At 39.9% G+C, this 25,320-nt stretch overlaps 2 protein-coding genes across 3 annotated transcripts in view; both read right to left on the bottom strand.

Moving 5' to 3' along the window:
- On the bottom strand, positions 1-2,848 carry cd74a (CD74 molecule, major histocompatibility complex, class II invariant chain a). The gene is made up of 9 exons (XM_020921970.2): positions 2,681-2,848; positions 1,449-1,618; positions 1,268-1,371; positions 1,113-1,169; positions 910-993; positions 766-835; positions 475-678; positions 347-400; positions 1-258 (listed from the first exon to the last, which is right to left on the bottom strand). Exons 1-9 carry the CDS (start codon positions 2,767-2,769, stop codon positions 254-256), a joined length of 837 nt encoding a protein of 278 aa, XP_020777629.1. The 5' UTR covers positions 2,770-2,848; the 3' UTR covers positions 1-253.
- Positions 2,849-3,682: 834 nt separating this feature from the next.
- Positions 3,683-25,320, bottom strand: part of LOC110157628 (bifunctional heparan sulfate N-deacetylase/N-sulfotransferase 1-like) — a 43,853-nt gene continuing 22,215 nt past the window's right edge. Inside the window, exons 2-16 of one of the 2 annotated variants that reach the window (XR_008632981.1) lie at positions 14,017-15,019; positions 12,399-12,881; positions 11,660-11,747; positions 11,273-11,427; positions 10,468-10,653; positions 8,963-9,091; positions 8,457-8,639; positions 7,748-7,844; positions 7,081-7,204; positions 6,564-6,738; positions 6,053-6,223; positions 5,779-5,888; positions 5,582-5,684; positions 3,923-5,434; positions 3,683-3,795 (exon numbers count right to left, since the gene is read on the bottom strand). Coding sequence is in view for 1 of the 2 variants with exons in the window: in XM_020921976.2 (XP_020777635.1) it covers positions 5,315-5,434; positions 5,582-5,684; positions 5,779-5,888; positions 6,053-6,223; positions 6,564-6,738; positions 7,081-7,204; positions 7,748-7,844; positions 8,457-8,639; positions 8,963-9,091; positions 10,468-10,653; positions 11,273-11,427; positions 11,660-11,747; positions 12,399-12,881; positions 14,017-14,562 (2,670 nt within the window). In the remaining variant the exon portion in view is untranslated. Of the gene's footprint in view, positions 3,796-3,825; positions 5,435-5,581; positions 5,685-5,778; positions 5,889-6,052; positions 6,224-6,563; positions 6,739-7,080; positions 7,205-7,747; positions 7,845-8,456; positions 8,640-8,962; positions 9,092-10,467; positions 10,654-11,272; positions 11,428-11,659; positions 11,748-12,398; positions 12,882-14,016; positions 15,020-25,320 lie in introns of those variants that run through there. The other variant, XM_020921976.2, reaches the window with a different exon arrangement.

Below are 25,320 nucleotides of genomic sequence, written 5' to 3'. Positions count from 1 at the left end.
TTAATTGGACAATTTTTTATTTCAAAAGCAAAATCATAAAGATCAATATTGAGAAACACCAATTTAAGAATAATAACAGATGAGAAATATATAATTATTCAATTAGGGCCTATATACTGTAACATAAGTGCTTGGTGTACTGAAAACTACAGTAGCAGATCCTGTTCTGAAAAACAAAAATATAAGTGCAAATTATCCCATTAAGAAGAAACAGTCACCCAGGATTCTTCAGCTGTTTGCTTGAATTGTCAGCCTAATCTGGAAAAGCGCAAATGTTGTATTTATTGAAAAAGTTCAAAACAAAATAGTTAAAAGAATCATTCAAATATAAATATGTCAAACTTACCTGTGAGGTCTGCCAACATCAGAGTATTACTTTTGGTGCGGCGGGCCCTCAAGACTAAAATGAACAGAAAATATCATTAGAAACTGTCATGACTGTTGTGGCGCACTTGGTTTAAACTGGTGTCTTACATTGGTCACAGTTGGGGCGGCCCTGAGTGTTGGAGCCGTCAATGGGAGTGCCGCTCTCATCCACGCACCAGCACTGGCGTGTGGCGTGCCAGCACTGCATCCTCTTGTAGTTGCCCTGCTCATCACACTGAGGCCTGTAGGCGCCAATCAGCCCGCTCACTCCAGCAGCAGCTTCGGACTGGCACTTGGTCTTAACTTCAGAAGCTAATACACAAAGTAATGACTTGAAATTTGGTCATGGTAACTTTTTGGCGACAATTTATAAGAAATAAGAAAGAATGTTATAAAAACCTGGTTGAGGTGTGGGAGCCTTCTGGGCCATTTGGAAGATCAGCCAGTAACGTAGCCAAGATTCCAAGCTCTGAAACAGTGTTTTTATTTTGTTAAAAATTGTCACTTTTAAACTTTAACAAAGACAAAAGATTGTTTTGTCACCTTCCAGGAGGTCTCATTGACCTGCTGCTTCAGGGTCTGCAGGTTAGCCAGGAACGTTTTGTTGAAATGAGGAAGCTCCAAATCCTAAACAAAGAGAAACACTTAATAATGAACAATGGGAGCTAGTAACAGCACTGGCTACAGGAGAGGACTAAGACAACAGTGAAATTTAAAGATGTTGAAATGAAGAGAATATTATAAACCTTCATGAGATCCATTAGCTGTTCCTCCACACTGGGAGGACTTGGGGTCTTGTTCAGCTGCACCAATTACCACGAGGGCAGAGATTAGAAATTGTTGTTAAGTAAAAATGTGGTTAATTAAATTACATTATTCAAGATGGTGGTGGCTAAAATACCTTAGGTGCTTCTTTTGGTGTTGTCGGATTTGGTGCATTGCTGTCATCAGAGAAGTCCAGGAGGGGCATGCTAGCCATTGGCATCACCATTTTCTGTGGGGACACTGTCCGACAAAGCACAATTAACTCAGGAAATCAAACTGATGTTTCTAGGACAGGTGAGAAGGTCCTGCATGGTTACCTCGTGAGCGCAGAGACACCTGCTTCTCCATCCTCTGGTTGGTGGCTTGCAGGTCCTGAATCTGCTGCTTCTGGTCAAACATCATGTAGGCAGTGAAGACCTGAGCGGACACTAGCAGACAGACCAGAGTGGTGATGCCAGCGATCTTCAAAGCATGTCCGTTTGAGCCTCTGTTTAATCACACAAAAGAGAAATTAAGAGAGAAGCATTTGACAGGGAGGTGAATCCTTGTACAAATGCATATGTGGTTAATGTTATAAAAAAGAGGGAGCATATCACCCTTTTACTTAGAAAGGAGAAGTGTGCATTCTCTATGGAAGGAGGAGCTCAGGTCGACAAAACTTTAAAAATGCCATTTTGTGTTTGTTTATGATGTTTTTGAAATAATGTTTATATTTATTATAAATAAATATAAACATTATAAATATTAATTATAAATTATTTTATTATTTATGTTTATTTATAATGTTTTTAGTTTTCCATTGTTTACTAGTATTTTAAACACTTTTTGTCTTAATTTTGTTTTATTTAATAAGGTCAACATTTTAATCCCGTCCCCTGGGACTGTATGAAGCACTTCATATATATATATATATATATTATTTAATCTAAATCTATTAAGTCTATTAAGTGAAATCAGTATTTAACTTCCCCTTTTGTTTCTATGAAAGGCTTACTTATTTTTTTCTACCAGTAGGATTAAACCGTGTCATTAGTTGCCAGGCAGAGCTCAAATAAAAACTTGCTCATGCCTGTGTCCCAAACTCGCTGTTCCACATTTTTGTTTTATCTAGTTTCCCGTAAGACCCCCCGTCAGATAATATATATAACATATATAATATATAACATATATTATCTGACAAGAGAATCCCAAACTGTGTTTGAAATCAACTTGAAATAAACTAAACGTTTTTAAATTTAGGTAGCCATAGTTTAGCTATTTGTATGCAAAAATAGTACTGTTTCATAGTACGTTTATAGTTTTATGCAAAGTGTATTAGCCCAGTATATTCGTGGCCCAGTGGAGTCTTCGGGACCATCGGCCGCGGTGCGTCAAACTTGGGAACAGCTTCAATGTCCAGATAAGACCAAAAAAGAATGTAGCCCCAAGTGTAAAAGTTACCTATTCTAGAGTAACGTTTTGACATAACTGATATAGGCTTATGAGCCATGTTTAAAAATAACACCAGTAAAATGGTAAATAAATAGCCCCATGGTGCGGTTGCGCTCACCCGGGTGTTCCAGAGGCCGGTATCAGGACTTGCTCGCTGCCAGCGCGGCTGTCTGCGGCCAGAGGTGCTTCTTCAGAGGAGTGCTCCATCTTCTTTGTGTCGCACTTAATTCACAGGGAAATGTGTACACACGATATGCACAATGTAGAAATGAAGGTTTTATGAGGAAGAAACAGATTCTAAGGTAAGGTGGCAGGGAAGTCCCTGAATATTTGAGCAGCTCGCGCTCTGATTGGCTAATTTTTGATGCCGTCATGTGTTGGCAGTCAGATGCTTGAAAAAAGTTTGGCATGTCATTGACATTTTAAGACTCAAGTACATTAATAATAATCTATTGTAGTGGGGTACAAATCAGAGGTGAGAACTTGAACTCTAGTCAGACTTGAGTCACTATTTTTAGGGCTTGAGACTTGACTTTATAAAATAAGCTAAAACTTGGGACTCGACTTGGACTTAAAGCTCAATGACTTGGGACTTGACTCGGACTTGAGGCCTGTGACTTGAGAAGATGCTTCTCTAAAAATATGTTTTTAGAAAATACTTTTTTTTTTTTTTACAGTTGATAAAGCGGCACTTAATTTTAAAGGAACAAATTGGAACATGTCGCTCCCATTTCGGTTTGGTACTTTGGATGTAACTGAAGTACTGTGTCATCAAATGTACTACAGTAATATAAAGTACAATGCAGTAAAACAGAGGGAACTACACAGAACCTGATCCTTCCATTTCAGTGCAGACTAAATGACAAAATAACTGTAATTAAGCACTTTTAAATCTGCATTATTTTTATTCTACCCATAATGAATCACACTAAGATCTTGTCAAGACATTTAAAAAAGAAAAATGTCAATTTCCAAAACTCTTATACTCACATATAAATATACCATGACTTTTTCAGTACAATTTAGTTTAAAAATGTTAAAAATTGCAAAAATCTAAGCTATATTTGGTACTTTGATTTAAAGTAACTTGAAATGACTTGACTTGGACTTACGGGCCAGTGACTCAAAACTCGACCTGGACTTGCCTGTATTTGACTTGAGACTTGACTTGGACTTGAGGTCAAAAACTTGAGACTTACTTGAGACTTGCAAAACAATGACTTGGTCCCACCTCTGATACAAACAAAGAAAAAAATAAGCATATACTGAAAAATACAGTGGTGTTTTATTTGCAAATTAAAAAGCACCAACAATATTAGTTACACTGTAAAAATTATTGACAACAATTACAAATCTTTACCATACAGTCCAGGAGATTAGTACCATCGATGCCGTTATGAGTTATCACATAATACTTTAAATGGAAAGACTAGTACCTTAGTCTGTACAGTAGTTGGCAGTGAGAAGACATAAAAGACAATCTTAGCGAAACTTCCCTGTACAACACTCCCAATTGTTCCTTTGTACAGCACGGACATTTCACACTACGGGAATGAGCAGATGGACAGAGCAAACCCAAAAACATTCAATAATTTAGGTCTAAGAGTCGCTTTTATGTACATTACAAAGTCAGGAAATGAATGGACCAACATGTGCATTTTTGTCTCAACATTGTACAAAACTATTGCAATTAAGAGCAGCTTTTATCGTCTAATCTTGACATCTACTTGCAGTGGTAAAGTCTTCAATGGCAACCAAATGTTCTCAGTATACTTGGTCTTCCTGGCAACTTTATAACACACTCCAAAATAAAGAAATGGCGAAAAAAGTATCTCAAATTTCAACAAAATTGAAATGTACACTATGTGAATGTTTCGGACCAGAGTGCAGAATTAATACAGTAGTTAGCTTATACTATTCTTCACAGATTGTTGTAGTGTTTGTGTGCTTCCCTGTAAACGTTGTATTGTACATTATTTTAATATTATCACCGTCTGACTTCCTTATATATTGTGCTTACGTCATCTATCCAACTGTCCCTGCTTTGGCCAATGAAGTGGTCATGAAACTGACTTAAGATGAGGCCGAGCAGCTGAATATAATAAAATAAAAATCCTAAAGTAACCTGTAACTGAGCTACAATGTTTAAATTGGTACATTCTACAATAATCCATTACAGACAGTATTAAATAATTGTTAAAACAATCTCAGGGCGAAAGAGAACAAAAACATACAAATAAAAAAATAAGAACCCTCATAATAGGAGTCCATATTATGATGAAGATTCTGTCCTGGCACTTGTAAATGTGATAACTAGATTGTACCAAGGCCTATCATGTAAGGCTACAACCCCGCAGCCTCGAGATTTGAAACTCCGGTTCTTGCGTACAAATATTTCTCAAGGCGTTTTCGAACAATGTCACTTTTCCATGCAGTCAAGGTGAAGTTCTTTATTTGCTCCAACACTGCAACTCATATTTAGCTTGGTATGAGGCTGAGTCCATCTCTGTCATGTTTCTATACTCCATGTTGTAAGGAAGCAAAGATTATTGGATGCGTTTTCCCAAATAAATCAAGGTCCATTCTTCCAAAGGACAGAAAGGAGGCCAGTACATCCAAGATCCTTAACCCTCTTCATGATCACATCTTGTCTTTGATAGATCGCATGAAGTAAATTTTCAGTTCCTCCATCCTTCTGATAGGGATAAGTAGTGGTTTTATTTGTGGAGTTGAGATCTCCGCTGCCTTGATGCTACCTCGTGTGGACCAATTCTTCTCTGAGCCAACTGGGCAGAGGTTGACCCATTCTATACAGGAGCTTTGAAAGTTCAATGTTGTGATCCCGATAATACTCCCTGAGGAATGCCTGGGACTGAGGACAAGAATGAAAAAGTTATATGAGAAGAGAGAGAGAAAGAGAGATACTTTACTGATCCTGAGGGAAAGTCAAGTAAAAGTAAGAAATTCAAGTAAAAGATAATAATACATTTAATGCAATTTTTCTTTCAACCAATCTTACCTCGGGGCCCATGTCAGGGTACCTCCGGCCTTTGCTCTTCCCCAGACACTTGGTCTTCCCTCCTTCGAGCAGCTGACACCAAAAACCTTTCTTGGGATCAAACCTGTACATTGAGAAAAGTAATGAACTTTATAGTAATAATATTTACAAAAAGACTCCAATTCATACCCAAATGGTGTATTTAAGTCGATACGTACGCTAAGATTTTATGGTAATTGATGATATTGGCCAGACCCAGAAACTTTTGGATTTTGTCCATGATAGAGGCTGGTTCAGTTTTTAGCATCTGCCCATCTAAGACCAGCAGCTGGACAAAGAAACACAAACAAGTGTTATTTTCCATTTCGTATCTATTTAGAAGTGTTTTATATACCTCAGTGCAATCCCAAACTCCCATTAAATGTAAGTACCGTCAGTGAAAGCAAATGATTTCCTTAACTGATTGTTGCTAAGTAGTGGTTTTGAACGCACCTGACTGGAGTGATAATAGTTGAGCCAGCGCTCCATGTGCACAGCATACCACCCTGGGACCAGGCAGCGGTTCTGAAGGACCCTCAGTCGGATGGGAGCTTCGTGTCCCGCGGTGATGACTTCATGGAAGGAGTATTTCAGTGCAACTGGGTCGTCATGTGCTCTTTGGTGCTGCAGCAGACAGAGAGCATTTTAAAAATATGAGCACTACACCACTTCTAATATACAAACTATCATTTGCATAGGAACCACATCTGAACACATCAAAAATACAATTTAAACTACTAAGTAACTAAGAGTTACTAGCATTGCAGAGAACACCAGTTTCCAAATGTGATTAAAAACCGGAAGAATAGGGTGAATATTATTCTTTACTTGTCACCATTCCTCACCAGCCGACACAAATACATTTGAATGACTGAATCCAAAATAACAGAGGTGGGTGGTGTAAAATCTTGCACCTCAGCAGTGAGCGGGGTATTTTCTGAGGTGTGTGTGACTCAGAACGGACCTGATACCAGGAGTACGCTCTGTCGGCTGGGTTGATGAGGATCGTGATTATCTTGGCTTTGGGCAGGAGCGCTGCAGCCCTCTGAGCAGCCACTTCAGAGTCAAAGTAGTTGGCACTCTTCTCAAAATAGTAGTCGGAGCTGGTGTTGGAAGGGAGGGGGAAGTACTCCATATACCTAGAAACAGCATTATTCAGTGTTTAATAAATCACATGATCGTTTCATTTCATAAGAATCTAGCAGCGTGTTGTGTTGTGTGGGTGTTTACTTGGCAATCTGCATACAATAAGAAAATAAGTAAATATAACCACTGTAATCATATCTATCCAACTTCCTTGTGAAGAGAAAAAAAAAAAAAAAAAAAACTCCTGCCAACTTTTTTTCTTTTTTGTTTTCACAGGAACTTGTTTTGTGTAGAGTGCCAGAGTAGTACGTTTTAAACCCAATGCACATATTTGTACACGCTCCATAAGATGAATATAATTTATTTGTGTTCAATTTAGTGATCATGTTTCCTACCAGTCAATCCCCCTGTGGTAGTTATGGCCATTGAAGAATTGGATCTCCTCAAATGTCTCTTTGCTGGGGTAGTTACTAGTCAGGTCGGGATGCATGCCAAGAAACAGGTACAGTGCTGTTGTTCCTGTGTTAACACAAACAGACATATGAAAGACAAAGATAAAATACAGTAGCTCTCACATGACTACAGAAATTACATAACCAAATAGGCCTGACATGACAAATACTATTACAGACTTATCTTTCAATACATGACAGATGGAACATTATATTTTGTAGGTCAATATTTATTGTGGGGAAATTTCTTTTTATTAATGGGGAAGTTTTTCTATTTTTCTATACTACGATAAGATTTGAACTGCAGAACGTTGAATAAATGACTCATTACATACACAAACTAACTTCTAAATGTATCATTCTGCTATCTATTTATTGCAGTTTTTATATAATACTGTACATTCAGAATATTATTTAAGGCAAATACTAATAGTGTCAGTGACATAAATGAGGTTCAGTATTATTGTTTATCATCTATATTTTCTTCATTGATATATATCGAACTTCAAAATTTGTTATTGTAAATGCTTATGACCAAATCAATTTGAAGTTACTGAGAAGTGAATTTCTTGTTTTGTCCTGTAGGAGGCACAGAAGGACTGTGTCTGACCTGTCTTCTGAGGCCCGATGACAAGCAGTTTGGGAAAGCGGTCACATGTTTTCTCTTTGGACCAGATGTCCTTGTGCCTTTTGTCCTCACAAGGATCCTGTAGCCGCAAAAGATAAACAATCCCTTGTTTATTAGACAGTAAACAACAGAGATCATCTATAAACAGAAGAGAGGTGCAGCAGCCACTTTTGAACAGGGAAACGAACAGGTTCAAATATTTGTACCTTAATCTGTACAGTACAACATCATCCAACTACATCAGTTAACCAAACAGTACAAAAGGGCCATTCATTCATTTAGGACAACTTGTGTTTATCAGCAAAAACTGCAACTTTCCCAAATGCCCAATATAACATTATCACATTATTGATTTTTTATACATATAAAGATCTAACATGCCCCTTCCTATGAGAACCTAATCACATCCATATCCATTTACATAGTCATAACTTGTATTACTTTTTGCAAGCTTGTCAAATGCTTTACAATCCCATTACTCATTGGCCACACTCCATTTCAGTCATGGACACAGCTGCACTGGACTAATACAGGCCAGAATGGCAGTAACAGCAAGTACAAAAGGACACAATACCACACTTTTATCATGGATTGAACTGCAAACCTTTAGGTTAGTGGGCAAGTGTCTCTGCTGACTAAATGTATATAATGCGTTATTTTGTAAATAAAAGTCTGACTTAGTCCGCCTAACCTGCCAGAGGGGGTCTCTCTCTGATGGGAACAGGCTGAAATACTTCTGAGCCAGCTGAATGGGTGGAAGAGTTTGCATCTTCAGATTGGTCCATGTCTTCACAAACATCACCAGGCTTTTAAAGGTGTAAAGGCCAAGGCGGTCATTGCCATAGTTTGATAAATGGGTCATAAATATACTTATCTGTAAAAATATAGAAAACAATCATTTGAATTGGTTAGAGTTGTCTTAGTTGTTAAACAAAAAGCAGACAATAATATGATTAAAGTCTGATTGAAACAAGATAATGGCAGAGCCATTTTAATATCATTAAATCAAAGCAATCTGCATGGTGTCTGTTGATGGTAATTTAAGTCTTTTGCCTAAGGGATTGTTCATGGAGATTGTGCATACAACAAAAATCACAGATAAACTTTAACCAAGCAGAAAGAGCAGTACAAGTGAGTACAAAGCAGTTTATTCCTTTTAATTTATATTGGCATAAGAGACAATATAACTTGACTCACAGGGTTGAGCAGAACGGTCTGGAAGAGCTCCCCTCCGTTGATGAGTTTGTCCAGTTCATTTGGGCTGCCGGGGTAGTCTTTATAGAAAATGGTGTGTGTGAAAAGACCACATGTCTGTCTGGGAAGCACCTGCGATATCACCAAACAGAAGGGGCAATGAAAAAGGTGAAAAAATATCACACGGAGCTGACACAAAGAGGCCTCAAACAAATGAATCCCAGCAAATAAACAGCGTCCCTCCACCGAGAGAGGAGCAGAGACGTCAGTACTCCAGGCAGTTACCCCACACATTGTTTGCTTTCAATAACGTTCATATTATGCAGCTCATCTAGGCAAAGCAAACCTTTTATTCACTCTGAGTCTATATGGAAATTCATGGAAATGCGTTTACAGTTTTGAGTGTCTGGGGAACTGAATATCAATCATCGGTAAGCAGTGGAGACTGTCCATTCAAACGTTGCTATCTCAAGGACAGGACCGGAGCGCTGAGACCACACAAGCGGCCTGAATGCCAAGACTACAAAAGGACTGGACTGGGGCGGCAGTTGTTTGCTATCAGCACTGAAGGTCAAATGTGCGGAGAAACCGATAAGATTTTCTCTTTTCTTTAAGCCTTTTGAAGGAAATCCATTTCATTTTGCTCTTATAACTAATATTATTCTATAGCTGCAGGTGCGGTGTAGCCAGTTGAAGTCCATCTTTTTGGTGTTGACATTTGAACGACTGGTTGTTTGTGGACACTTGATGCACTGCTGTGAGCCGTGTCAGTCTTGGTTTTGTTGTGAGGGCTTTCTCGACAGCAGTACAAGTCCCTCATGTAAGACAAGCTTACTTAAGGCATTATCTCTCACTCCATTGTGGATACACCGGTGCTTACAAGACTAATGAATGCTGCTATTGAGTTGTGTTAATATTAGCATTAGAAAAATATGTTTTTAGCACACAAAAGAATGAGTAGTTTGGCATATTGGATGAAATAGATAATTATTGTTATGCAGAACCTGGCCAGAGGTAACAAACTGAGAATTTCTCACAAGTTTATATGAAGTCTACGGTTTCCATTTATCCTATATGTCAGTGGTACCCAGACTGTGGAGCATGAACTGCCTCTGGTGGTATGCTGGATCTCTTTCCTGTTTCAAAGTTTGTTTTATTTTGAGAAAATAAAACTACTACTGTTTTTGTTCTTTTTTGAGTTTGTTATTTTAAAAGGACTGCCTTATCCATATTTTAGTCATTTTAGACCTGGTTTAGCCCTCCATTAAATCTGATATAGTCTGGATTTACATCTGGTGGTATTCGAAACCCAAATATTACCTTTGGTAGTACATGTATGAAAAGTAAAAAAAAAACTGCTTTGAGAACCACTTCTTTTAACTATTTACAAATATATTTAATTTATTATGGAAAAAGGGTTATCACACGCTATACTCATTACTATACCCCTTGTTCTTAGTCTATAGAAAGATAATAACTAAAAAGCTGGACTGTGCTATGGGTCTTACACTGATGCCACTGTGGATGAAGCCACGTCTGAAGCGAGCAGGTTTGAGGTGGGGGTATTCTTCGGTGCTGGTCACTTTAATGCCCCAGACCTTCTTCCAAGCATCATACAGCTGCATGTGCACAGGGTACACACCCGAGTGATGGGGGGCCACAGCGTAACCCATGTTTGTAGGGATCCCATGCTCCTGTGAACACAACAATGAATGTGGTCTGATTTCAAAAAGTCTGTAGTTCACTCAAGAACAGAGTATAGTAAGCATTTTATATTTAAATGAATCACAATAATACATACAAAAAAAACGGAAGGAAAATGCTCAATAACAAACACAGGCAATTTTTGAGAATACTACATACAACTCTACCATCTCCATATTATAATCTGAATTTTACTATATAACACAAAGTAATACTAGTTTGTTTGATTTCACCATGCGGCCATACTAGTTTTAGTGTTAATCAATATCTGGTTAATATCTGGGTTTTGACACTCCTAAAAATATATTTGATGAGTTTGTGAAAACTCAGCAAAAATCTGTTGACCAGAGGAATCTGTGGGTCAGAATTTTCTATAAATAGTATAAAAAGGGAATTAGTATAGATGACCTGATGATTTTGTCGGAAGTGACTAATGATATGAATAATTTGTGACTTGTTAGGTTAGTTTAATATGGACTTGATTATGTGAATATAAGACATTAATAATTTGAAAAGTGCTGTTTATTTGGCCACAGATTTTGACAACAGTGCCGTTCTCACAGCCATTGCGTAGGTGGCTTGATTTTGACCTTTGACCCTGTGACTCACCATGGCAAATTTCTTATTGAGCAGCATCTGTTCGGCCAGAACCGACTGATTGTGGAAGAGATGTGGCTGCATGTGGCTCCACATGTGAGGAAACCACCAGAACTCCTTCACATAGGACAGCAGCAGGTCGTCTCCAAGGTCCTCCTCATCAGAGCCTGAGATTGGACACACACAGAGCGGTCAGAGCAGCCACAGAGGAAATTACGCCGATAAAACTGTGGACAGTGACAAAGCAGTGCCAAGGGTGAAATATGGTCAGTGATGAAAAATGGAGGAAATGAGTCAAGTTCAATTTTCGGTGTGAAGAATGGGATGAGAGGAGGGAGCTGAAGCATTGAGTTATCACTGCAGAAGAGTTATTAAGCCACTATAATCAACAGTCCTCACCAGCGTGGAAGAACTTCCCTGAGAAGCCCAGATTGAACGTGAAGTTGGGGACATGGGTGCGTAGCTCCTTCTGTGTCTCTAACAAGGCCTGAGAAAGTAAGAGGGAAAGAAACGTCAGCACAATGCTCACTATACTAACTCAAGATACACAAGGGTGAATTAATGAACTCCACCACAAGCATCTATACATACATATTTTATTCTCCAAGTTTTTTCGGTAAACACAAACCATGTCCCAGTTGCCTGACTCTTGATTCTGTTTGATATGTTCTCCTCTGATTCAGATATTTGTTTCATTTGATCTCCATACTCCCAGCTCACACCCTCGACTTCACTCTCTCCATCTTGTCAGGGTGTGATTCGTTTCTAAAAGTGCTGCCAGTGAGCGGGCCTTGAAGCTCCCACCACCACTTTCACTGCAGTCTCTGTCTCCAACATGCGAGGGGTCTGTTCTGCTCTGAGGGGACGCGGGCAGGAGCTTTTCAACATTCTTTGTATGTCTCTGGGCCCCTGAAATATTCATTGCTGTGGAGCTTCTGTGACAGTGTGAGCAGTGGGGCCTGTCAGCTTTGAGAGGCCTACTGGGACAGGCGCATTCAATAGAAGAAGAAGGGGAAAAGGGTTCTAGATGACTGGCAGAGGGCAGCTGACAATATATGCTACACTGTTTTTAGATTTTAGCTAAAGTTTTCTTTTTTTAATGGTCATAGTTATAAGTCAGATGTCATGTTAAACCCACCTTCACATCTGGCACCTTCATGCGGGTGCCCTCCTTCCCAACAAAGATATCATCTATATCGACCAGAAGGTATCGGTCCAGGGACAGAGACAGTCTCTTCCCCGTCAGAAAGGCCACAGCGTCCACAAACACCAGCTTGTGCAGCCAAAACACCAGGTTGTTGCCAAACAAAACCCTTTGGATGCCATCATGGAGGCCCAGGTCCTGCACCACAGAGGGGAGCAGGGCTGCGTTTTGCCCAATGGAGGCCACACTGTCGGCAGACTGAGTTTTTGCCAGCAGCACAGGCTCGTATGTTGAGTGGTTGGACTGGAACACTGTCCAATCGTCCCCGGGAAGAGGTCCTGGCAAGGGCTGCCCTGACCGAGTGATGAAGAGGAGCGGAGACTTGGGGTTCACGGTGCAGTCTTTCAGGCCCAAGTTGGAGTGAAGGAAGAGTGGGAAGCCTTTGAGCTGGGCACTGAGCAGACTGTTTTCATTGGCCTAATCAAAAAAGAGACAGAGAAATCACACAGATATACTGGAGTGATGAAGACAGAAATGTATTGGATATAATTCCTCAATTCATCCAATCATGTGTGAAATAAGGAACGTCAGGCCTAGTCAAACGTCAAGACACAGACAGCTTATACCTGCTGCTCAATCTGCAGAGCTGACTGCAGTCAAACGAATAGCCTCCTGCAGTGTCCTTTAACATTCAGAGTCTGAGGGCTTTATTATTCATTAAAATCTCCTCTTCAGAAGTCGTCATTCTCCAATTCTGTCACATCTCTGTGCCACACACTACTTTACTTAATCTTTCAGCACCCTGTGTGTGGACCGCTCACATCAGAGTAATATTAATCATAACCATCTGTGTTTAGATGCTCAAAACAACTTTGGCTCATCTTGTCCTCAAGCCGTTTTCTGTTCTGCATTTAGTAAGTAAGGTGTCCTTTATAAAGTCCAACTTTCATTATTCAATATACACACAGTAATGATATTGATAATTCATTGGTAGTTAAAAGCAAAGACAAAAAATAATTTGATTAAAAAAAAGAATTCCTGACTACCGTACATTAAATTGAAAGTGTAAATCGTGCAAAAAATAAATATATTTAATCCTATTCTGGTGTGAAAATCAGCACCTCTCTTTTTACCCAGATTACATGATGTGTGTTTGTTTGCATCATTGAAATGCACACTGTAAACTTCCCAATAGACAGTAAATCCCAGTAGGCTTTCCTAACCTTCACCTACACAGCACAACCATCTATGCTTGCACTTCTATCTATATTCTTCCTGTGGCTCAGAGATAGTGATTAAAACCATAAGGCCTGAAAACTGGCCTTCGGCAAACAGGCGCAGCTAGGGATTATGTGAGAGAAAGAAAAGGAGGTAGAAACTGCGAAAGAGTGAATAGCTAGAAGTAAAACAGAAGGAGTGAAAACAAAGAAATAGAAATAAAAGTCAGTGAGAGAAGAGTGGATCACAGCAGATTGCAGTAAAGGAAAAGAGGAGGCAAATAGAGCAAGAACATTGCAGTGGGAACAGTGAGATTGGCGCATACAAGTCTTTGAGTCCCATTTCCTGAGACAGAGCAGATGTACAGGGCTGGAGTGTGAGAGGGCAGTCTTACCTTGAAGAAGCCAATGATGCCCACACCGTACTCCACACAGTATTTGTCCAGCAGCTCCCTGTTCCATGCGTCTAGGTTCACGTACTTCAGAATGTTCTCATAAATTACCAGTGTGAATCGCCCTCTCTCTTTGTCCGTAAGTGTGGGCATGTCCCCTTTACCAGGGGATATCTCTGTCCTATAGCGGAAACGGCCTGATTCCAAAATGGCCACAATTTCTTGACCCAATTGAGAATACTGACTCTCCACAAACACCAAAACCACAGGATCTGTCCTTGCTCCTGCAGGGTCTCCTCCAGGACCCCCCGGGACTCCACGCAAAGGTAATAGCCTTGAAGGGGTGACCCTGAGGTCGTCCGAGTCGGCCGACGCTCCCTCTGACCCGGACACGCCCCCTCCTGAAGGCTCCAGCTCCCGCTTGACGCCATACAGGAAGTAGGCCGAGATGAAGACGCTGATGGTACAGAAGAGGAAGAGTAGGAGCAGGGAGGTCTGCAGGGGGAGGAGACGCACCAGCCGACGGACACGGGTCACGCATCCCAGCATCGTCTCTTGGGCCTCTCTGCCCCGCCTGCCAGGCTACACGCCGTGGGGCGTGCTTACAAAGGTCTACAGGGACTATTTACAAATGTTTCAGTCTCAAAGTCTCAATAAGGAGAAAAACACGAAACATGCAAAAGAAGCAGCCGCAACAGCGACTGGAGAAAGAAAGGACACGGTCTCACAATGGCTCTCCCTCATACTGCAGCACTGCTTATGTCACCATGGCAAAGAGTCGAGGGGCCTCTTCGCACCGCACAGGCTGATGCCTCGGAGGCAGTGCTGGGACACGTCAGAGCAAAGCGATGATGGAGGACTCCATCACCTGTCCGTCATGTGAACCTGCCGACCATGTCCTGACTGGAGCTGGCCCCACGGTCTTGATTGGAGGATGATCTCTGGAGGAAAGAGAGGCCACGCAGGTCATTGCAGCACCACCATCCCCACAGGACTATCTTCTGACCTGGAAAAACGGGAAAAAAACATTAAATTGAGAAGCCGAACTGGACTCCTATAGCATTAAACTGTATCTTTTTGTGTGGGCTCAGTTGTGTGGGTGATGCATGTGTGACTACCACATGCCAATACTCCCAAACTTCAAAACTAGTCACAGTAAAACCTGCCAGCAGCCCTTCGAGCACACACACTAACGCACATTCACTAATACACACATACAGACACATACACGCACATACTTAATTTTGTGTGTCTGTAAATGTAAACTCATGCCTGCGCCTCCAAATAATCAATAGGCAGAGTGGCAGTGACAACAAAGGCTTGAGGCGAGCCAATCTTCATTTTCGTCCAGTAAGACTGACTGTGAAGCCATCACCCGCGGGGACACTCGCCTTCTATTTCCTTCAAATCCTCACCAGCGACCCAAATAGAGTGCACAAAGGGAGGAAAGAAAGATGATGGGCCAAACGCAAAATCATAGCAGTGGTTGACAATGACAGAATTGGCAACAATAGAAGCTAGTACTTTCAGAAATGCCTTCTTTTTTTTAAAATCATACTTCCACACACCTATCGCACCTAGCAGCCCTTTAGTCAATATCCATCAAGAAAAGTGTGGATTACAATAGTACGGCACAGGACAGTGTGAACTCAAACATAATTTTTCCATTTAGACACTCAGCAGAGAGAAGTGACAGACTTTCATTACGTTTGCATGCTCAGTCCATTAAAACACAGGGCTACTGAGGGGCACACTCACCACATTTATAAAACCCTTGATAGAGGGTTATACAGCCACAACCATCTTAACCCAAAAGCATTAAACAATGTCCACCAAAGCCATTAGGGCTCATCAAAATCAAATTAGACATAAAATGAATTTGATAATGCCATCAATGGGTTTATAAGGAGCACTATCATCTGAGTTTTAATTAAAGGTGCACTACATTAAAAATACAAGAGAAGCCATGCCACACTCATTACAGCGATACCTGCCACAACCCTCATTTATCTTGCGCTTGATGAATTATTGATTTTTACAGCAAGACCTGAAAATGGCAAGATTTCAGATAATTTCAGAGATCAGTTTATATGTTACAAGTAATCCTTTTATGAAGCACATTTCAGATAATGAAAGATGGGGTTTCTTTTGCTGTTAGAGTGAGAAGATAGCAACCTTAGTAGATGTAGGCCTGAGTACAGATTAGAAAGTGATAACAGCACTAGTCGTGTAGTTATATATGAATGATATAGATATTGATGTAGTAATAGAATACAACTATACATCTTATTGAATATTACTACTACAGCTAATACTACCATCACTTTTATAATACTTAACATAAACAATGATCAGTGTTAGAACTGTAACATAATTATTCTGTAAGTATACATTTTTTACAAGTAAATAGTATAAGACTGTTCATAGCGGTTATAAAGAAACAGTGTATGAAGTGAAAAGCCCTGTCTTCCACCACTGGCATAGCTACAGTGTAATCAAGCCAGGTCTGCACTTTGGCAGTGCTGTAGCCTGCAGCTAAGTTTAACAGGATGCTTGAATATCGCTCAGCAAGTACAAAAGCACAGATAGGAGTTCTTCTCTCTCAGCTGTGTCCAAGTTCCTCTCTTCACAGGGAAGCACAATAATGTACAGAGAGGTTGTGAAAAAGCAGTGGGCGTTCACTGAATGTATCACAAAAAACAGGCTCAGACAATGGGGCTTGTAGCTCGCAGATTGACCCCTTTAATACCTTTGTTTGTTTGTTCTTAAAAGAAACACGAAGCGTGCTACAGCATAGTGGAGCGTGATTAGCCGCAGGAAGTCAGAGCAGAGGAGAAACCCGAGGATGACTTCTAGCATGGCGCTGGGAGCAAACCGTTTTCATGTCTTTTTATGTCACCAAATTCAAGCGCCACCAAGCCAAGTTTATTTTTAAATTCATGGATTAGCTCAAAACGATTCCTTGAAACACACAACAGGGGTGTTAAAGTTTATTACTCACACATTTTACAGTGTTTTTGCTCATGAAATGCAAATTGGTGCTGCATAATTTAGTGCGGTGTAAATCAGAGGAAGCAAAAACGTATGGAAATCTGCATGCATTGGCCCATTTTGTGTGACATGTTAAAACAGCTCACTTTATTGATGGCAGCTATATATTTTGAGCATTGTGTGTTTTGGCCAAGATAACAGACGTTTCTATGCCGTGAGCTGTTGATGATTATTCAAAATGGGGACTATGTTATCGTTTAGCTGGGCATAGTTGATCCTAATGACGTTGTTGACATGGCTTGAGTGAGGAGATTAAGTAGTGAGACATAAACAGACCATAGGGAGAGAAAATCTGCAGTTTGCCCCCAAGATGGCCTCCTTCTGCTCCTCCCAGTGCAGCATGTCTAAGCATAATCCTGTTCTTTTGTATAGCACAATTAGCAACAAAAGTGGACTCGAGCTGTTAAATTTAGTTTCTTTAAAAAAAGAAAAAAGAAAAAAAAAGATAAAAAAGTTAAAATTGAAATGATGACTAGAATTCTATCTGAATAAGACTTTATACAGTTTCCAAGATTAGAAAATAAACCTCTCATTAGTAACTCAATTGGGTCCCTAGGTATTAAGCAAGTGCATATTACAGATATTTTTTTACAAATTTTAAAAGGTGTGCTGCTTCACTTTTCTGGTGGAAGGTCCGTCACCCTCTCCTCTCCATGAAGATATTGCCTGGAATGTTCCACAGTATGGCATTACACTTATTTATCTCTATAAAGACAGCAGGTGACACTACAGGGCCAAGTTACATGTCAGATCTGTGAAGAGGTGAGCCCACTCACTGTAAGAATGCAAGTTTTTAGGTCAATAAAAAAACATGTTATTGAGTAAATGCAATGGAAAATTTTAATGCCATACTGGGTCATTCTAGACAAAACGATAACATCACCATGGAGACAAGCAGGTGATGGACCCTCCACTGGGAAATTTACACAGTGCACCTTTAACTTGATAAAATAAGCAGCTAAAATCTTATATAAGAACGTACCATTATGGGCCAGTAACAATAACCACTATGCACACTAAATAAGTACATTGGACTTATCCAAGAAATATTTTCAAGTTCTTAACACACAAACAAGGGGGAAATGGCTGAATGATGCTTTATACCAAGTCTCAATACAAGCAGTTATAACAGAATAGGCCTAAAAGCATAGCAGATCTCCAGTGTCAACACACCCATATTATTGGCTAGTGTTTTAGTTCCTGTGCAACTTTAAAGTAACCAAATACAAGCTCTGTCAGCTCCAATAATAGATTTAAGAAGCAAAGAGGGAAAAAATGACAACATAAAGATTTCACTGAAGCAGCCAGTACAGCCAAGAGATGTGTTAGTTTTAAAATGAGGCAAAAAAGTGCAAAGAGACCAAAGTGTTGCAGAGTGCCAGAAAGTGTCAGTGCCTCCAGTCATGCATAAAGGGGAACTAGATGAAGACTAATGTGGATCTGGCGGCCAAGCTTTCATTCTCCATATTGGAAAAGAAGCTAAATATCTGTATATAACTGCACATGCACAGGCTCAGAGTGTCCCAGAAGGGGAGGTGGCAAAGCGCGGAGAGAGAGGGGTGAAAAAGACATCAACCAAGAGCCCGAGGGAAAGCAGGCTGGTAAGAGCAATGAGGAAGGAAATGCCCCCCCAAGGTGATAATCAATCTCTAACAACAGAATACATCGATTACATTTAAATATTTTCTTTAGCATTTTTACAGCAGCTGATGACGGCAGGTGACAACTGAACAAGCACGGGAAAAGGGTTGAGCTGAACCATGAGAGAAATATCATTCTTCTGTTATTATTTGGTAATTTGGTTTGTGAGGAATTAAAATTTGTCTTTCAGAACATGTTTGCAAAGGTCTAAATGACAGGGCTACAAGTATTTTTACATGAGGGAATTCAGTTACAGATAATTGCTGTCGTTTGGTAATAGTGGCCATTTAAATTGCTACAACAATGGATGAATAACTATATTTGAGAACCTTTTGAATAGTTTTTTGTAGAAATATATTAAACTATAAACAAAGCATTTATCAGAGACAGATAAAAATTAATACCACAATTCTTGTTAGATACAAACATTTACTCTTGATATTTTCTGATACTTATTTAAATGGTAAATGGTCACATTTTTCTATAGCGCTTTTCCACCTTCAAGGCACTCAAAGCGCTTTACAACAAGGAACCACTCACCCATTCACACACACCAGTGTACACAAACACTGTGGGCAAGGTGGGTTAAGTGTCTTGCCCAAGGACACAACGACAGCATTCAACTGTGGGAGCTGGAATCACACCAGCCAACCTGTGGGTCAGTGGATCTGACCGCTCAACCTGTAATGTTTATGTTGAGAGCTGGATTCGAACCATCAACCTTCAGATCAGTGGGCGAATGCTCTACCAACTGAGCTTATTAACATTTTTTTTTCTCTCTTTGTTATTACAATATACTCTGATGTGTAAGCTACTGTGCCCGAGTAATTTTCCTTGTAGTTTGTCTAAGTAAGTAAGTCTAAAAAATTTTAATCGTTATTCTTTTATTTGCCTAATTATTTATTTTTAACATAGTTATCAATTTTGCACACATGTATTCATTATTTCCACATGAAGCGAGCAATATTGTTTTGGACCAATAATCATTTTACTCAAGTATAGTTTTTGGCTCGTATCCACCATACAGAAGTAGGATAGTGGGTGGTCACTGATCTACTCCCTGTTCTCGTGATGGGCAGTGGGCCAGAGTCGCACTGTTAGATTAATGAGAGACGGTGAGGAGCCCAGTGCTCAGCTGTAACAACTCTCCATTGGATAAACAACATTACGACGGACCATATGTAGTCTTGCATATCTCCATCTCTCTCCCCCTTGTGCTCCCTTCCACCCCCCTCACATCCATTCCCCCCACCCTCTCTGTGGCCCTGTTGTTTCAAAGTGTGAATAAGACGAAAGGGTCCCAGGCCGAGCGAGGGACTTGGTACATTAACACTGTCAAGTTGAGTTGCGCTAGCTGTAGGTGATCTCTTGGACAAATAAACGTCTCAAAGGGCCGAAAGCTCAGAGTGAAAACTGTTTTTTCCTGAGGTCATTTAACTTCTCAACAATCCAAAACTAACTGTCACACAAATCAAAAATGGCATTATCATTATGTGCACAAATACTATAGAAAAATCAATACCCACTGATTTTATTATCTTTGTGGTATAAAAACCAGTAGGGACTCCTTAGTATTAAAATCAAGTGTGAAATTTGAGTTTGTGACACTACAACAAAATACTAAAGAGAATTATATTTCAATTTATCTATGAATTCACTTTAGTTATTGCACATTACAGGTTCTAGTTCTAGTCCTACTGGGATTATAAAAAAGACAATGCACAAATTTTAAAACATTCTATATGAAGCAACTATGTTAGATTACAGTTCTTAGATAACAAAGGTGATGCAGTAGCAATATCAGCACAAGTCTTAAGAGCAGTTAGTACTTGATAAAAAAGTAATAGTACAGTAATATTTTAGAACTAATCAGCTCACAAAATAATTAGAGATCCTAAATGCTGTATCTCTAATAAAGCATTTAAACTATAGTTCTTGTCTAGATTAAGGCTTCATATAGTGTTTGAAGGGCCGATATTATGCTATTTTCTGATCTCTGCTATAATGTTGTTTCCTCATCACAAACATACCTGGAGTTGTGCTTTGTTTCATACACACATGTTTAATACACAAACTCTGAGAGAAGACCTCAGCCCAAATATGCAAACAGAAAACACCTTGTGATGTTGTGGTAATACAGGAAGCACGCCACTGTGTTTTTAAACTCCCTACACCTACACACTAGAATAATTTGGATAAATTCAGCCCTAGAATTGTCAATCTCTGCTGAATTTAAGGTAATTTAAGTTAAAATTACAGCTTCATGACATCACAAGGTTGAACAGAGGATTTTAAGCTCTGGAAATGTAGACAGACTAATAAGAAGAGTTGCTAAAACATGTGAATGAAACGAAACACAACACAACTCCAGGTACGTTTGTGATGATGTAACAGCATTATAGCATTGCTTAAAGCTCACCCAAGCCAATTTTGTGTAATATGGGACCTTTAATTAGCATGGAAATTGGATTGATATTGTGGTACCAAAACATTCACATTTTCTTGCACTACTTTGAAGTGAACTATGTCTTTAAAAATCCTAAAATGCTCTGTACCCTCTTCACTTGCTCCTGCCCGCGTCCCCTCACATCTAGTAACAGGGGACTGACCAAAATAAACGATGACCTGTCGTGTGCTTGGCAACAGCACACTCTCTATGGAAACGCCTGAATTATGTTGCGCTCAAAGACACAGAAAAAGGGGGTTATACATAGGACAGACACCAAAGGGCCATTGTTGGTGTCAATCTACAGCTCGGCGCACGGATCACAACATGCAAGCCCTAGAGATTCATTAAAACCTCCACAAACAAACACACTAGCTTCAATATGGTGGATCTTCCCAAGAGAGAAATGGGGAAAAACTTGAATTAAAGACAGACTGAACATACACATTATGCGCCAGGGCATTGGGTCAAGGTTAAATGGGTAAGAATGACGCCAGTGTAATCCCTGATCGCTAATCCTGTTAATCTCAACACTGCAAACAGTACAAAATGTGCTTATGCTAGCTGTGTTGGTGCTGGAGATGGCTTGAAGGGATTAAGAAATGAGACACAATAGAGGCTTGCTGCAGTGGATTGAGTGGAGTGGCAGGAGAGAGGTGGCTGTGTTATGGCAACCCACTTGAGTGCCATATTGAGATAACTACAATTAAACAATACTGTTCAAATGAGTTTGGGCAGCTGTAGCAGCCATGTGGTAGCTTCAATACAGTACTACTGTAGTTTTTTTTAGAGATTAAATTTCAACGCACCGTTTACGGTTTTGTCTTACAAAAAGAGGTTAAAAACTTCACAGCAAAACCAAGATAGACAATATAATCAATTATTCCTTCTATACCGCCAAATGTAATCTTTTGAGAAAAAATAGACAATATGATATGATATTAATAATGTTTTATGACACTTATTTAAAAGTGTTAATTAGAGAAGTGTCTTTGCTCCAAGTTTTGAGTAGAAGATTGAGCCTCATGTAATTCTACAAAGAATTGCATTTTCAATTAAAATGGTTTTGTAATTTGAATAGATAAATAATTGAAAAAAACACTTGACTTACACTTGACTTGCACAATTCTAGATGGTACTGCAGCTTGTCAGATTCTTGAAAGGTAACAATAAGAAACAGCAAAATTTAGTTTGGTTTGAGGTCATCTTCATTTAGTCCAGTACTGAACAGTAAGCACAGAGTATTGTTTCTCTTCATGGATCTGATTAGAATCATAGCATGATATTCAGTAAAAAATGTACTAAGGGTATAATTAATTTCATTACTCATTGTGTATTCCATGTATTTTTTGTTTTGAGTTAGCCTACCTCCAAAAATATTCAAATAAAGTAAAATCCATGTAAAATTCTATTAATTGATTGTATTTTTATGCATCTTGTGTGGCTCATGAGCCAAGGCTTAAGCTGTGAAATACTGTGGTGCCTGGTGCCATCTCTCCTCTGCCTCCTCCCACAGCTCGGCCAATCTGAATGCACAAGCAGCACTTTCAATCTCGCCGCAAACATTTTATAGCGACACATCCTCTCCCTGCCTCTCATCAATTCATTTGGTGCTGCCGCGTGAAGGACGGAGGACTCGGAAGGAAAATGTCTTTTTGCCTCCTAATTCTGCACACAAGTGACTTTCGGACCATTTCACCATGCAGGCAAATTATCATTTTTCAACATCTCAATTTGCTGTCCCCAAGACTGAGGCAATTTCACACAAGAAGAAAGCCTTTTTTCAATTCGCCTCTGCCCCTACAATTTTATCTCAAGGCCCTACTTAAAGACCCGATCCCAGCTTTGCAGTAATTGAAATGACTGTGGCGTTATTTGTTGACACAGTAATGGACGAAAGAGGCAAGAGAATCATCTTTAAATCTGACGAGGAACCCCAATTATAAACAGAAAGACAGAAAGGTGTATTTAACAACAGGGAACAGTCTCTCAAGTCACTTTTTAGCCTGTCTAAAATACATTTAACGCTCAAGTCTCAATGCTACATCCCTCCCCATTAGAGGGATTACGTCGCTTGCCATCAAAGCACAGTAAAGATAACCTGAGCTGGCAAGGGCATAATGGTGAGATTACTCATTCATATAATGTAGGGACAATTAAGAGAGAGATGAGTCAAAACACGGCACAAAATAAAATATACATGACAATCTCTCAGTCCTTTTCATCTTTTAGGCTTAGCTACCGCACCGCCCCATCTTCCTTAGATCTGTGCTCTCAAGTGAAAAATATAGGAAACTAGCATAGGGATCCAAGAGTGGTGTGAAAATGAATAGCCTCTCAATGGGAAATGCTGGTGTGGCTGTGCAGTGGGAGCCAAGGGGAAAACTGTGGCTAGCGCTAAGAGAGAGGAGTCATTAGCAGGCAGCAAAATGGAGAAATGGAGACTACACTGCTCCCCAGGGCGGCAGGTAGAGCGGCGAAGAGACCGGGACACCTTTCGTCAATAGCCTCGATCACCTTCAGCGGGCACATAAAATAAAACCTGCTGCTACACTGCCGAGAAGCGCTCACATCCATAGGGCTATTTATAGACATGGTGGCCCATTTACAAAAGCAAGGGGACACTGGATCTGCAGAACACACAATAAATTAACATGCCACTTTAAAATATAGTACACTTATTTATTTAGGAATGTCATAATTATTTGGGTCAAAATGTAACCGTAAGAACTTACAAAAAAAAAAAAAAGATTTGTAAAATTTTAGCTGAAAAAAATAAAAAATTCAATGGATGCTACTGACCAATAAGCAAACCTGTTACTATGTGCTACTTTCTCAGCTCTATAGGTCACATTAACACAACTTCATTAAAAAATTTGAGGATCTTACTGCTGTTTGGTCATGGGGTCAATTGTGAATTATCAACTTAAAATTGTTAGGTTTGTTTTGTTGTTTAGGTTGAGGTTTCTTATCACAATAATCTTAACTTTGAATATCATAATGTGAAATCTTTTTTCTTTGCAAGCAATAAAAATGAAAAAAGGAACCACAATGCCCAAGGCCAGCAGACAGAATTTACTAGACAATAAACCTTGGGAAGTTTAAAGTAAAGCCACATGACGCAAACATGATTAGACGCGACAACAGCACGTTAGCCTGAACTCTGTGGACACATTATTAAGATTCAGTGAGCAAGTGTACTGATTATGTCAACAGGAAAAATAATTGACCCTACTATAAAAGCTCCCTATATGATTTTATCTTTGAGTGGCATGGCAGACTATTAGCCAGCAGCCACGGCACAGAAAATGATAGACCAGAAGGCAATAAAAAAAAGAAAACGGTTTCTTTTTGTTCATCATATTCAGAGACTTGACATCATACATATGGATGTCCCGCGGTGCTGAAATTATGCTCATGACATGTTTATACGTGGAAATTATAGGACGGACCTGAAGTGAGAGAAAAACCTGAGTCAAGGAAAAGGGGAAGTGCACTCTATTGGGGAGAAATAGGTTTGTAGCGGCCCGGACAGCCAGCATAAGGCAGTGGGGAAGCGAACCCAGGCCCATTCATCATTTTTGTCAGAGCGGGTGGAAGGGGAGGAGGGGGCACAGGGCTTTCATATATATTAAGTGTAGGTGGAATCAATGTGGTGTTGTTGGGGAAAGCAGGGAGGGGCGCTGGGGCCAGATCAATGCGGGTGGGAGTGTCTGTTTGTTCCCTTTGTTTATCTACTGTCATCTCGGGACGCATCTGAAGGACAGGGGGAGCATGGCCGCAGAGCACAATGTCTCTATTGGGACAGGGCTACGGTAATGGGGCTCCTCCACTCTCAAGCGGGTGAATGGGCGTCAGTCAGAGGTGAAAGTCATAGAGCGCGTGGAGCAGGGGGCGGCGGGCTGTGGGATCAGGCATCACAGTTTGGGCAGCTCTCAGGGTGGAACTGGGTGGGTGATCATACATGAGCTCACAATCATTATAAAAGTGTTTCAGATACTTGTTAACATATTACAGTGTTTGCCATTAATAGAGACAAATAGGGTGACCCCCCCTAGTTTAAAATTCTCTCCCATAGTCTAAAAACATCCTGGACTATAAATTAGCCTCAAACTTTGTTGCCCATTGTCTGATCATAAACATTTAAAAGTAGATACACTGGGAGAGGA

Source organism: Boleophthalmus pectinirostris, unplaced genomic scaffold, assembly GCF_026225935.1.
Source record: "Boleophthalmus pectinirostris isolate CB_2022bp ecotype Guang Dong unplaced genomic scaffold, ASM2622593v1 HiC_scaffold_23, whole genome shotgun sequence".
NCBI lineage: Eukaryota > Metazoa > Chordata > Actinopteri > Gobiiformes > Gobiidae > Boleophthalmus > Boleophthalmus pectinirostris.
This window is presented reverse-complemented; position numbering and strand designations above follow the sequence as displayed.